The 11,936-nt window shown below is 38.7% G+C and overlaps 1 protein-coding gene across 1 annotated transcript in view; it reads left to right on the top strand.

The window, feature by feature from the left end:
• Positions 1-8,672, top strand: part of c1h16orf87 (chromosome 1 C16orf87 homolog) — a 19,319-nt gene extending 10,647 nt beyond the window's left edge. Inside the window, exons 2-4 of the mRNA XM_067597973.1 lie at positions 1,521-1,620; positions 6,004-6,183; positions 8,159-8,672. Coding sequence (XP_067454074.1) covers positions 1,521-1,620; positions 6,004-6,183; positions 8,159-8,277 — 399 coding nt within the window. The 3' untranslated portion in view covers positions 8,278-8,672. The remainder of the gene's footprint in view (positions 1-1,520; positions 1,621-6,003; positions 6,184-8,158) is intronic.
• The last annotated feature ends 3,264 nt before the right edge of the window (positions 8,673-11,936 follow it).

The raw sequence follows: 11,936 nt of genomic DNA, 5'->3' as shown, positions 1-11,936 counted from the left end.
AATCACATCCTACTGGCGGGAAATTCATAAATGCTTGGAAACAGTATTTCACATCATTTTTCCATTTGATGCTCTGACAATGTATATATGTGTACTGTCATACAGAATATCCAGACAAAGGCAGATAAATACCTAATGAGAATATGACTTATTGGAGGGGAAAAAAGCCTTGACTGGGAAGTGGTTGCAACCAGATGCTCCATCACTAGAAGACTGGTTCAAAATTATTTATGAAATTTACATAATGGAAAGAATAAGATTTTCTATAAAAATGGAAATTTTGTAGGGGGAATGTGGTTAAAATGGATGAAGTACATGAGCTCACGGAGACCTGACCTGATTTAATGGAAACTGCCATCTCTAATAGACTACTGCAGAGACTGTGATATAAGGAGAGGATCTCCATGGATTTATGAGTGTGTGTGACATTGTTTGTACAAATGTTCATAGTTAGTTATTTAAAGTAAAATGAAAGGGAGAGTAACAGAAGGAAGACAAGATGTATTTATGTAAATGGGATTTATGTACTCAAATATCTTACAAACCTGGACTGTGAATGACCTCCCTAATAAAAAGACAATTAAAAAATAAAAGAGGAAGGTATCATGCTTCATATTGCAATTTAATTTAACAATAATTGAGCATTGAACATTTTATATATATTTAACATTGGACATCTTAAATGTTGTTTTCATTTAAGACCATGGGCAAAAGTTCCTTTTCCTTGTTCTTTGCTGTAAGTGTTACAGAATTTCTTTTTTTTTTTTTTTTGCTGATCCTAAAAATGATCCGATCCGTGACTCAAATCAGTGATGCGATCTGACTCGTGAGTTTTGTGATCCGTTGCACCCCTACTGTTAACATGTCAGCTTTGTAGACTATATTTTATATGTCGTGCACAAAGATCAGAGTGTGTAAGTCATGTATTCGATACATGCATTAATACTTTTAGATCTGTGAATGTTTTTAGTGTTCAGTCTTTCTGGTATTCAGCACTGATCTGAACCTGTATCACATTATAAGCTTTGTGCTACTTTATATATTTCTGTATACTAAGAAAATACACAGGAAACACATGTAAATCATGTGATATGTTGTCTGTTTTTGACACATATATATATATATATATATATATATATATATATATATATATATATATATATATATATATATATATATATATATATATATATATATATAAAAATGAGCTGTTTTGTAGTGCCTTCCAAGGGTCAAAGCTAACATTTTCACTCCATCTCTTCCCTTAAGTGGCAAAGCCTTAAAAATAACATCTGCCCCAATAGCCTATTAGTTAATACTCATGCCACATAACCGCAACATCGGCGTTTGATTCCAGCAGCGGGGCCTTTTGTTGCATGACACCCCCCCACGTCTCTCTCTCCCCTTGGTTTCCTGTCAACTCTCTCCACTGTCCCTACTGTATAATAAATGCACAAAAATGTCCTAAAAAAAATATCAAAACAATAACATCTGTATGTTCCCTGTTTGTCTTTCTCTAGATTCCAGTTGCGTGCAAGTCCTGCCCGTGTGGTTATGTGTTTATTAGCAGAAAACTCCTAAATGCCAAGGTAAATGAGCGCTCTTCTCCAACCATAGCAGGTAAGGTTCAGCTTACATATAAAAGCTTCTCACTCATGTCTGAAAATGTAGTTGGACCTTGTGTTTAAAGGTGTACTATGCAGGAATTGTCAGTCGGTGTTTTGTAAACACACAGCGTTCGAAGTTGGCCCCTCCTCCTTGGCAGAGAGAGAGAGACGGTTAAGTGAGCTAGAGAGTGAATGGAGAGAGCGAGCGGTGCTGGCGAGAACAAAGCTGTGAATCAGTAATAAAACATTATTTTCTGATTGTTTCGCAGCTGTTACGATCTAAAGCACAAAGTCTCAAACAACAAATCAATGACAGGCAGAGAGTAAAGTGTCTGCAGATAAAAACACCGCCACACACTTGTAGTGAGTCATAATGACGATTGAGAGGGATTACTTTTGTATGAGTCTATATATATATATGGTTTTTTTTTAGGAAAAGTCTCCACAGTATACCTTTTTTATAATGTTTGCTTGATTCTTCCGAATGTATATTGTGCAAAGTAATATTAGCTCTGTTGCATCTTGCAGTACTGTCATTTATTTTCTAATATACCATGTATATTTTCTAACCAGAGAAGTGCCGGCTCATTAGAATAGGTACCTGCTCTCCTACATCTCTGTCTAACTGTGTCTCTGCAGCACTGTCACTTCTCATTACACACACTACTTAATGCAGATACACAAACTTGCATTAAAATTCAGAAATGATGTCGAGCATGTTTTGTTTCTTCAAAATATGACGCGTACCATTCAGCGGCATACGCTAGTAAGTAAGTAAAATATCTTGACAATCTTCCTTCCAGTTGCCACGGCGTCAACTATGCTTCATCAGGACAGCAGACCCTCATTCACCACCAACTGTAGTGTGTGTGTGCGCCATGCAGGGCGAACTCGCCCTTTATCAAGTGCTTTGGTAATATTTCTAGCGTTGTCTCACAACACCACATGAACCTCGGTCTTGTCTTTGTCCCACTGTTGTAACGTAGTGTCAGATGTGGCTGGCAGCAGTGTGGGACTTAGTGTCGCTGGAAATCTTCATCCACCCGCTGAGCAGTCAGGCATCAACATTGACATCAAGTTTACATTAGATGTCAAATGTCTGTTCTAAAACTGATTGATGCTTTGCAGTTGGCTTGCAGGCTCTATGTGTGGAATGAACCAATATTAAACAACTCTGGTACCGCAACGTCCAAGAAGTATCGCCTACTCGGTGTTGTGTATTTTGGGCTCAGATCATTTTTCAAATTTCTGAAAGCTCTGTCCTCCACTATGGTAAATGTCTGGTCATCCAGTGCCATGAATTCCTTATATTCCTTATAATGGCTTTGGTCTTTTCATTACTGATGCCAGTGGTAGAAAGCAGAGGCTGCTGACTTGTAGCTGGCTCTGTGCTCTCACTAGCTTTTTTTTTTTTTTTTTTTTTTTTTAGCTGTTTTTGCCTTTGCTTCTTCAAATTGGGCATGTTCACTGGGGTGATGGTTTTTTTTTAAAGTGTCTGATGTCGAAGTTAGTTGTTCCAAATGTTTTCAGTGATGTTCCTCCACAGCTTATTCTGGACTCACAGCTTTGAGTCGTCTTCACTCGTGCTCATAACATGTTATTGATCAGCAGGAGGTTGAACTTTTTCCCCCCGGCCCTGGTGATGATGGAAGAAAAGCGTAAACATTAGAAAAGACAACGGTGACTGAGGAAATTTAGGGAAACGTTTAACTCATAGCAGGGTGCGTGAAACTTTAACTTTTTCACCACCTTCCAAAAACTGTCCCAAAGCATATTTGTGTATATTTGGTTCCTGCGTTGATGAATCTGCAGATTTGGAGCACGGACACAAGATGCAGCCAGTTTAATTTTCCCCGTACGGCCCTGGTGAGAGACGGGCTCAGGGAGACTCTCTATCTTTTTAACATTTATTTTTTGTTTTTCAGTTGATTTATATTTAGAGTTCAAGGAAATCCACTGTTAAAAAGAAGTTTTTTCAATAAATGCATGATGTTTCCAAAGTCATTGAGTAATCATGTTAAATAATCCTGATCTCAGTATTGACCAAAATAATCATGATCATGATTTTTGCCATAATCGAGCAACCCTATTACCCTCTGTGCCACTGTATACAACGTGCATTTTGTGTGTGTTTGTGTGTGTGTGTGTGTGCTGCTGTGTGTGTGCATCCTGAACCATGGTGCGGCACATGTGTGTAAATTTTCACGATCGGCCAAAAATCGGATATATAAGACTGATGGGGCTGGTCACCAGTTATATCCGATCAGCTGCAAACCAGCTAATTTCCATCAGCGGCCCATCGATGGGTGCATCTCTATTTTAAATCAATAAAATTCATCCTACATTCAAAAACCCATGAAGACGAACTGAAAACATGTTTTTAACAATTACAAAACTTGACCTTGACCACTGCATTTGCAGGAATATTTTAATCCATTCAAAAAAAAAAAAAAAATTCATCAAGGTTATAGCGCAGTACTTTCAACAACGCCAAGTTCATGCCTTGTCCTTTCCTCATGCGGACACATGCAGAGATGTGACCATATACAATAAAACAAGAGGTTAAAAGCTCATTTAACACGTCAGAATTAAATCCCCCAACACTCCTCTCAGTACTGTGGATACTCGGCCAGACGTGCCAATACACTTAATGTCATTCTTGCAAGTCACTGTTTTAATTTAGCTTTCTAGCTTAGCACACACATAATAGCACAACATGCTGTCATCATAAAAATAAACATGCTTCAGTATATGCCTACTTGCCAGACTAATCAAACAGTCTGCTTTTGACAGACTTCCGTCTTCTTTTTCTTGCTCTCCTGTTGAGGGCTCATCCGCGGCGTGTTGTGCCTCTTTTACCTACATTTCTGCAAATCTCAGCAGGGACGGAGGAAACATCTGGTCCATTTACTGCATCATCACATAGCCTAGACGCCGTCTCATCTCTACTGTCATGCAAGTGCCGACAGTAAAAGTTTTCTTTCTTTTTTTTTTTTTTTTTTAAGGCTATTTTTATTTTAGATATTTTATTTGGTCTGTGGGTGAAGCAGCATAAATCACTATGAGGGGGATATATTTTTGTCACCACCAGGGATATAATTAACTCAGCAGAAGGGATATATAGACCAAAGGAGGAGAAACCCCCCCCCCCCCCGGCAAATCACACCCTGTTTAAACCTTAAAACTGCGGAAAGACCTGAAGATGACAGTTCTTCCCATCCAGTCTGATGGAGCCAGAAAGAACAGGATAAACTGCCCGAAGCTTGTAGAAACTTACCCAAGAAGACTCAAAGCTGTAATTGCTGCCAAAGGGAATTCTACAAAGTACTGAATCAAGGGTCTGAATACTTACATAAATGAGAGATTTCAGTTTTGAATTTTTAATAAATTTGCAAACATTTCTAAAAACATGTTTTCACTTTGTCATTATGGGTTATTGAGTTTAAATCGATTAGCAAAATGGCAGTTTTACCCGTTTAAAATGAAATCTACAGCAAGTGAAGTGAAGGGGGGATGAATACTTTCTGAATCCACTGTAAAAAGATATGAACCTCTTAACATCCATCCACTGGTGACCTGCTTATGCCAGTTGTAAGGAGTAGCATCAGCAATTGGCACAATTTGGCCAATTTGAAATGATTGGAGAGGTTCGGGGACAGCAGTGACACCACAAACTAAAAACTCCCTAGCTCCCATAAGGTTAGGCCTAGAGGTCTGGATTATTATACAGGTTGATAAGATGTAGAAGGTATATGGTGTTCTGCATAGTTCTGGCATAAAGCATGTTTTAATTATTATTTAAATATGAGTCATGATAGACAAGGACCAAAAACACTTATTTGAACCGATGTAGTTTTGTTTGTGTTTCAGCCACATGCTAAACAAGCACATTTTCAGAAACTAGATGATGTCACTTGTCAAATGAAGCCTAATACATGCATCATGGCCTTAAAGTTCTTCTGTTATGAGCTTTTCCATTTAGGTATGCCAAATAGGCGAAAATTCTATAAAAAGGGTGGATGTTAAGGGGTTAAACATCGGCAAGGTTCAGGAGTAATTATTAAAGAAAATACTCAGCTGTATCCACGCTAACTACACGGACTTGTGGAGGACAGTCTTAAATGTATTGATCTAAAGCTTTTTTTTTTTTTTATTTCTGCATAGCTGTATCCATCTCATCCACACACCTTTTTTGTGGCTTTGGCACAGGAACATGACTTCATTCTTAATTTTTTTTTCTACAAAGCTCTGATTGGCTCAGTTGTTTTTTTTTAAGCAGGGACACAGCTGTCAATCAGTACAACGCCAGACCTTTTTGAGTTGCTGAACAAATCAGAGATGTAGGTCTAGAAGCAGGCTAACACATACATTATGGTAATATGTTTTTTTTATTCAGACAAGCTGGACTCTAAGCGGAGGAGGACAGAGCGCATTCGTAGAGACCGGATCGACTCTCCTTTAACCAGTGACATGGAGAACAGGAGAAGATCCCGGGCCAACAGCCAATCGGATCCAATCCGGAGGGGACGAGGCAGACCAAAAACAGTAGGGCTTAAGAAACAAGAGGAGGAGAAAGGTAAAAGATGTGATGATTTACAGTTCCATATTATAGGTGTACTCTTGTAATGTCTTATATTAATTTATTGGTTCATTTGACTCTCATGTCTGTCCATGTCAGCAACATGTGATATTTTTGATTGAATTCTTTGGGATCCTGCTACTTATATTTGTAGCAGGGCTGTTTACAACATTAATGACTATAATACTTCATCTAGTAGCAGCACATAATAACCCGATTTCGGCAAAACTCCCTCAAATAGTGGTCACATCAGAACAAAAACCCATCAAGTCTCCAAATTAGGAATAATTTGCAAACCATTTTCTCATTAAAACCAGATCCTAAAGGTGTTTTCAGACCTCAAGTGGTTGCCATCGTCACCATTGTTCGCCATCGTTTTCAATGCAAATGCAATGACAGCCGTGCCACAGAGGTCATGCATAGTAACCACACCTCTTCACCAGCAGTGAACACACAGATCAATGAAGAGGATCATCAGCTTCACCATCAGCTTCAAAAGTTTGATTATGGACTAATAAACTGCATTTATGACATTAGTTAGCAAGACCTGGTATTGTAATGGTGTCATATTGCTAACCATTCCTTTACAATAAGCTACAACCTGTTCTATTTAGCTACTTGATGAGATTATAGGAGGTGCAGAATCCTGTGGTGTATGGTACAGGCTGGTAGGACTGGAAGTAGCTGGGACCCACCGCCATGGCCTTTCACCCTGCTGCCACACACTCAAAATGTGGCAGACAAACCGGTAACCACCTGCTGTCTGAAAACACCTTAAATCAGTTTGAATGTTGTACGGGAGTCGAGCTGTAATTTAGTATAAATGGGTTGCATCATACAAGTTAGTTACAATATAGAGTTGAGTTCCACTTGCCTGAGCAGATGCAAAGTTATTTCTTATTAACTACTTTTCAAAAAGGCCACTAATAGACTTGGTAGGCTCCTATATGTGACACGTCCATACAAAACCATCCCGAAGTCCAGATGACGTTTTACTGATGTTTTATTGAAAAAATAAACAAAAATGAAAGAGTCTGACAAGCAGCTATTGCACAAAAAATATACAAAAAATGCAATCTGACTGAGAAAATAAAGTGATGAACGGACCATGGTAATGATAGTAATGATGGTGACGATGGTGACAATGTTGACGGTCAACAGAAAATATCAGGGCTCTGCCAACTCCGTTTGTCCAAAACTCCCGCCACCACCTAAGTGAACAGGTTAAATAACAGGAAACCACACCCATGTGTCAAGCAACGTAAGTGACGCAATATATAAACAGAAATAACAACATATTTTGGCTCCTACAACCATCACTAAGGTTATGGTAACAGATGAAAAGACTGACTATGGAGATGAAATCATTACTCTGCACCAGTGATTTGGTAGCAGTTGTTTTCAGTATTTCAGTGGAACTGAATAAAGCGGCGAGTTTGGAGTTTCAACTAACTCGTTACATGGCATCTGTCAGTCTGGAGTAACACTTGAACCTGCCATCACTCACTCTCAGCTGGTCCGACAGATGTTGGTGTTATGCACAACGTTACCATTATAGGTGTGCAGGCATGGTGGTATGTGACATCAGATACCACAGATCAGGGGTTATCAAAGTCTGATACTGTCCCCACCCCCCACCTTTTTGTACCTTTTTTGCCACGTGTCAAAGCCACTACTGTTGATTAGCAGACCAAATTACAATAACTAACTTCTCACTGTTTTCAGAACACTTGTGTGCAACAATTCCTTTTGCCTCCATCTCTCCCTCAGCGCCCCCCTTTAACTCTCAGTAGTCTCATAGTTTGAAAACCTCTGCTCCACATTGAACCCAACATTATTAACCCTGTATTCTCAATATGTTTACCCTCCAGCCCACAGTACAGCTCTGTCTCATATTTGCTACACTAACTAGAAGTTGGTCCATTCTGTCAATGTTTTGTCTGTGATCGACTCTGTTTAATTTTGTTCACAGAGAAACAAGAGAAGGAAGTGGATATTTACGCCAGTCTTTCTGATGAGAAGGCCTTTGTGTTTTCGGTGGCCTTGGCTGAGATCAACCGCAAGATCCTAGGTCAAACACTCATCTTATAGACTAAAGGCTGAATAACTGAGAAACCCAGCACAGAGGACCTATCATAGGAAAACTACCAAATGGCAAGAGGATGACCAAAGAGGCCAGAACTGGCTGAAGCTGAACTTTGACCTGGATGTGTTTCCATTTGGGTGACTGAACGAGATTCAGAAAACTGCTGAAAATGAAACGAGTTTAATTTTAGGAGAGTGAGAGACTGAACAAATAATACACTCATCTTATTTGAAATAAACGGACCGCTATCAAGTGAATGTCTTGAGCTCCACATTAACAGAAGGAACCAAGACATTATCAACCAAGTGTTATCTTGTCAACTGATGATGCCTTTGTTATTCAGACTTAAAAACCAGTTGTTGAAAATGCAATAAAAGATTTTTGGGATTGCCATTGATAAGTGATCTAACAGAATAGTTGAGTGCATAGAGCATCCTGGTAGAGTTCAAACTTACACTTCACTGAGCAAGTCAAGCATTACCAGCTCCAGTACTGGGACAGACAAGAAAAAATATTGTCCTTTTATTACTGTGTTCAATACATGCCATGTATTTAGTAGATAGTCTCATTCATGTTCCAAGAGAGATGAAATTAATCTTAAATAAGCTGACCTGACATAGTCTATAATCTAACGATTTGTGGCAGTGTTTTAGGTGCTATACAGTCAAATTGTGTTTGACTCTTTACTAAAGGACTGCACCGAGGTTTCGAACCAGCTAAACAGAAGAACAGCGGCACCACTGACCACTGTGTGTCTGGTCTCATATTTATTTTAAGCCGTTCCTGTTTTAGAGGTGCAAACTATGGGAGGAGGGACTGGAAATTGCTACAAATACCCTCAGCAGCTTATTAATCACTGCATACTGACCACTGCAGTTGAAGAACCAGTGTCTGACACTTAATGTCTGGGAGAAGCAAGTGTAAAAATCTGTGCCACAGCTTTATAGCAGAGAGTGACAGACAGAGAAACACAAATTAAAAGATGCCTTATAAAGTTCTTTTTACTGACGCTAACTATTCAGCATCATAACACAAGACAAAAGAGCGACAATGAAACAACCAGGTATTTCCTCTCTGTTTCCTCATTGTGCTTATTTTCCTGACTTTTAATGTTTCACAGCAGTTCCAGCCCAGTTTGATATAATTGTAACAACCAGTAATTAAGTGGGCTTGCAGAAGTGAGCAAGTCAGAGGAGTTGAAAAGTTTTCAGTCATGATGTCTTTGTTGTGCTTGCTATTCAATACTTCCCATCATAGGGGAGACCAGGGGCAATTGTAAAGAAATTTTGATGTCATTACTCAAAAACCTCTTGAACTATTTGAATACCTTTTTTATGTAGGTACCTTGTATTTTTACACGCAAAGTTAGTCAATCAGTGTTAAATGTTAGTCACCATATTGATTGAAAGTCAAATGATACATCTGCCCCCGTGTGCAGCTGCAAGCATGTAGGCCTACCTGCTTCATGTCAACTCAGTCATCAGTTGATGACCACAACAAGTAACCACAAACTACCACACAAGTATCAAAACCAAACAGCACAGTAGTGTATAGTATAGTTTCTATAGTTTATTGGCACAAATAAGACACGGATAGGTCAAATAGCAAAACAGCCTATAAACACAGAAATGTATGAGCATTAAATCAAAAACAGCACGCCAGGCTGCCTACGAGGGATTGAATCCTCATCAACAACAGTTAAGATACCCATCACATACAGATGAGTGCAATAATTTTGTAGTACAATTAAGACATCAAATGTGAGGGTCACGTGTCGACAAACCAGCCTATAACAACTAACACATGCATGAGCATTGTAATTACCAACAAAAACAGGCCAGGCTGCCTACAAGGGATCCAGTCCTCATCAACATCCATCACATACAGTGTCAACAGTGAATAATACAGTTCACAGGGAATAGCCCTTACCTTGAAAAAGAAGCAAACATAGAGGCCTGGTTTCAGATATATTGGTAAATCCAAAATTTGCGAGTAAGTTTCCGTGTTCTCTTTTTTGACATATCTGTATGCTGACTACAAAACAGAGAAATGAATGATGGAAGTTCAGTGTGCAGACTGAAGAGTAGGACTAAGAAAGTATTGGGGAAAGTGAGTGAAGTTTATGATATTGTGCCGCCACACACCTATGGTTTAGCAAGAATAGCATGCATGCAGGTATCTGTATTTAGGTGAATTAGTGATGAATCACCTTCAAGCATGAGTCATACATCAATAATAGCCTAATCATACACATGATCCATGATAATGAACATACAGACAAATGGAAATGTATGGCAAAATTTCACAGAGCATGTTTTCAGGGAGCTCGTGTCTTATTAAGAGGAGCTAAGCTACCCTGCTAGCTAGAAACAACAAAGCTAACATTTGACAAAAAATATTAAATGTTAGACAACAGAATGGTCATCAGAACAGATTTAAATTAATAGACATTAAAGGTTAAGACAGTACTGTAGATGAATAAACTGAATTTCATACCTCAAAAATGAGTCTTGGCAGAAAAACCTTGACACGTATGAGATATCAGTTTGTCCTTTAGCAGGCAGAAAGGGATCATCACAGACCATGCGCATAATGAGTTTCATGGTTCTGTCTCGTTTATGATTGGTGCACTTTGAGACGTTACAATTGCCCCCAGTCTCCCCTACACAAAGCCACCTTCTTGGGCCAATATTCCAAGTTCAACAGCAGAAAATGCATAATTATTTTCCAGGTATGCGCAGCACGACTTAAAACAACCCAATATCAGCTCTTACTAAGCAGAACTTAATGCAAATCAGATGAACTGCAACTCTGCACAAAAACTTTGTAAATATCCCCCTATGTAACAAAAAAGCCACAGTCAAGACAGTTTCCAGCTTTCCTAGAATGATACAGGAAGTCAGTCAAATATTTATGATTGCAAGGTACTGTTGATGTAGTTCTGAAAGCAGAATAGGTCATAGTGAAATCATTTTCTTTTAAAATAGTATTTTATCAGTCTGTCCAACTTTTATTCAGTCAACAGTTATTGTTGGTTTATTGATGTTCTGTTTTATGGGCCATAGCAGAATGTCATATATCATTATTTATCATGATAACACCACAATATACACTCAATGGTCACTTTTCTTGGCCCATCCTTTTTTCCCCCAGAACACCCTGGATTCTTCGTGGCTCAGATTCAACAATGGGATGGAAACCTCCTTGCTCAGAGATTCTTGTCCATGTTGACATGATAGCATCATGCAGTTGCTGCAGATTTGTCAGCTGCACGTTCATGCTGCAAATCTCCCATTCCACCACATCCCAAAGGTGGATTGGATATAGATTTGGGCCTCATTTCCCCAAAAGCATTTTAAGGCTAAGATGATTGTAAAAAAAAATCAAGTTTAAGAAGTTTTTCCTAAAAGCTTTGTAACTGAAGTCTCTTAGAAATGATGGCAGATTAGCGAGTGAGTCTAAAAGCATCTAACGAAACTCTGCAGCTCACAGGAGGAACCGAAATCCACATGCTCTGTTGAAGTTTTCATTGTTTTTGTACATTTTGAAGTCTTTACTTTTTTCATGAACACTGATGTTCTTTAAGTGAAGTTTGATGTAAACTGAGTGATGTTTAAATTAGAAAATAAAACTGAACAAACACACGCACAAAATTAATTCAACA

This window comes from Thunnus thynnus, chromosome 1 (genome assembly GCF_963924715.1).
Source record: "Thunnus thynnus chromosome 1, fThuThy2.1, whole genome shotgun sequence".
NCBI classification, from domain to species: Eukaryota; Metazoa; Chordata; class Actinopteri; order Scombriformes; family Scombridae; genus Thunnus; species Thunnus thynnus.
This window is presented reverse-complemented; position numbering and strand designations above follow the sequence as displayed.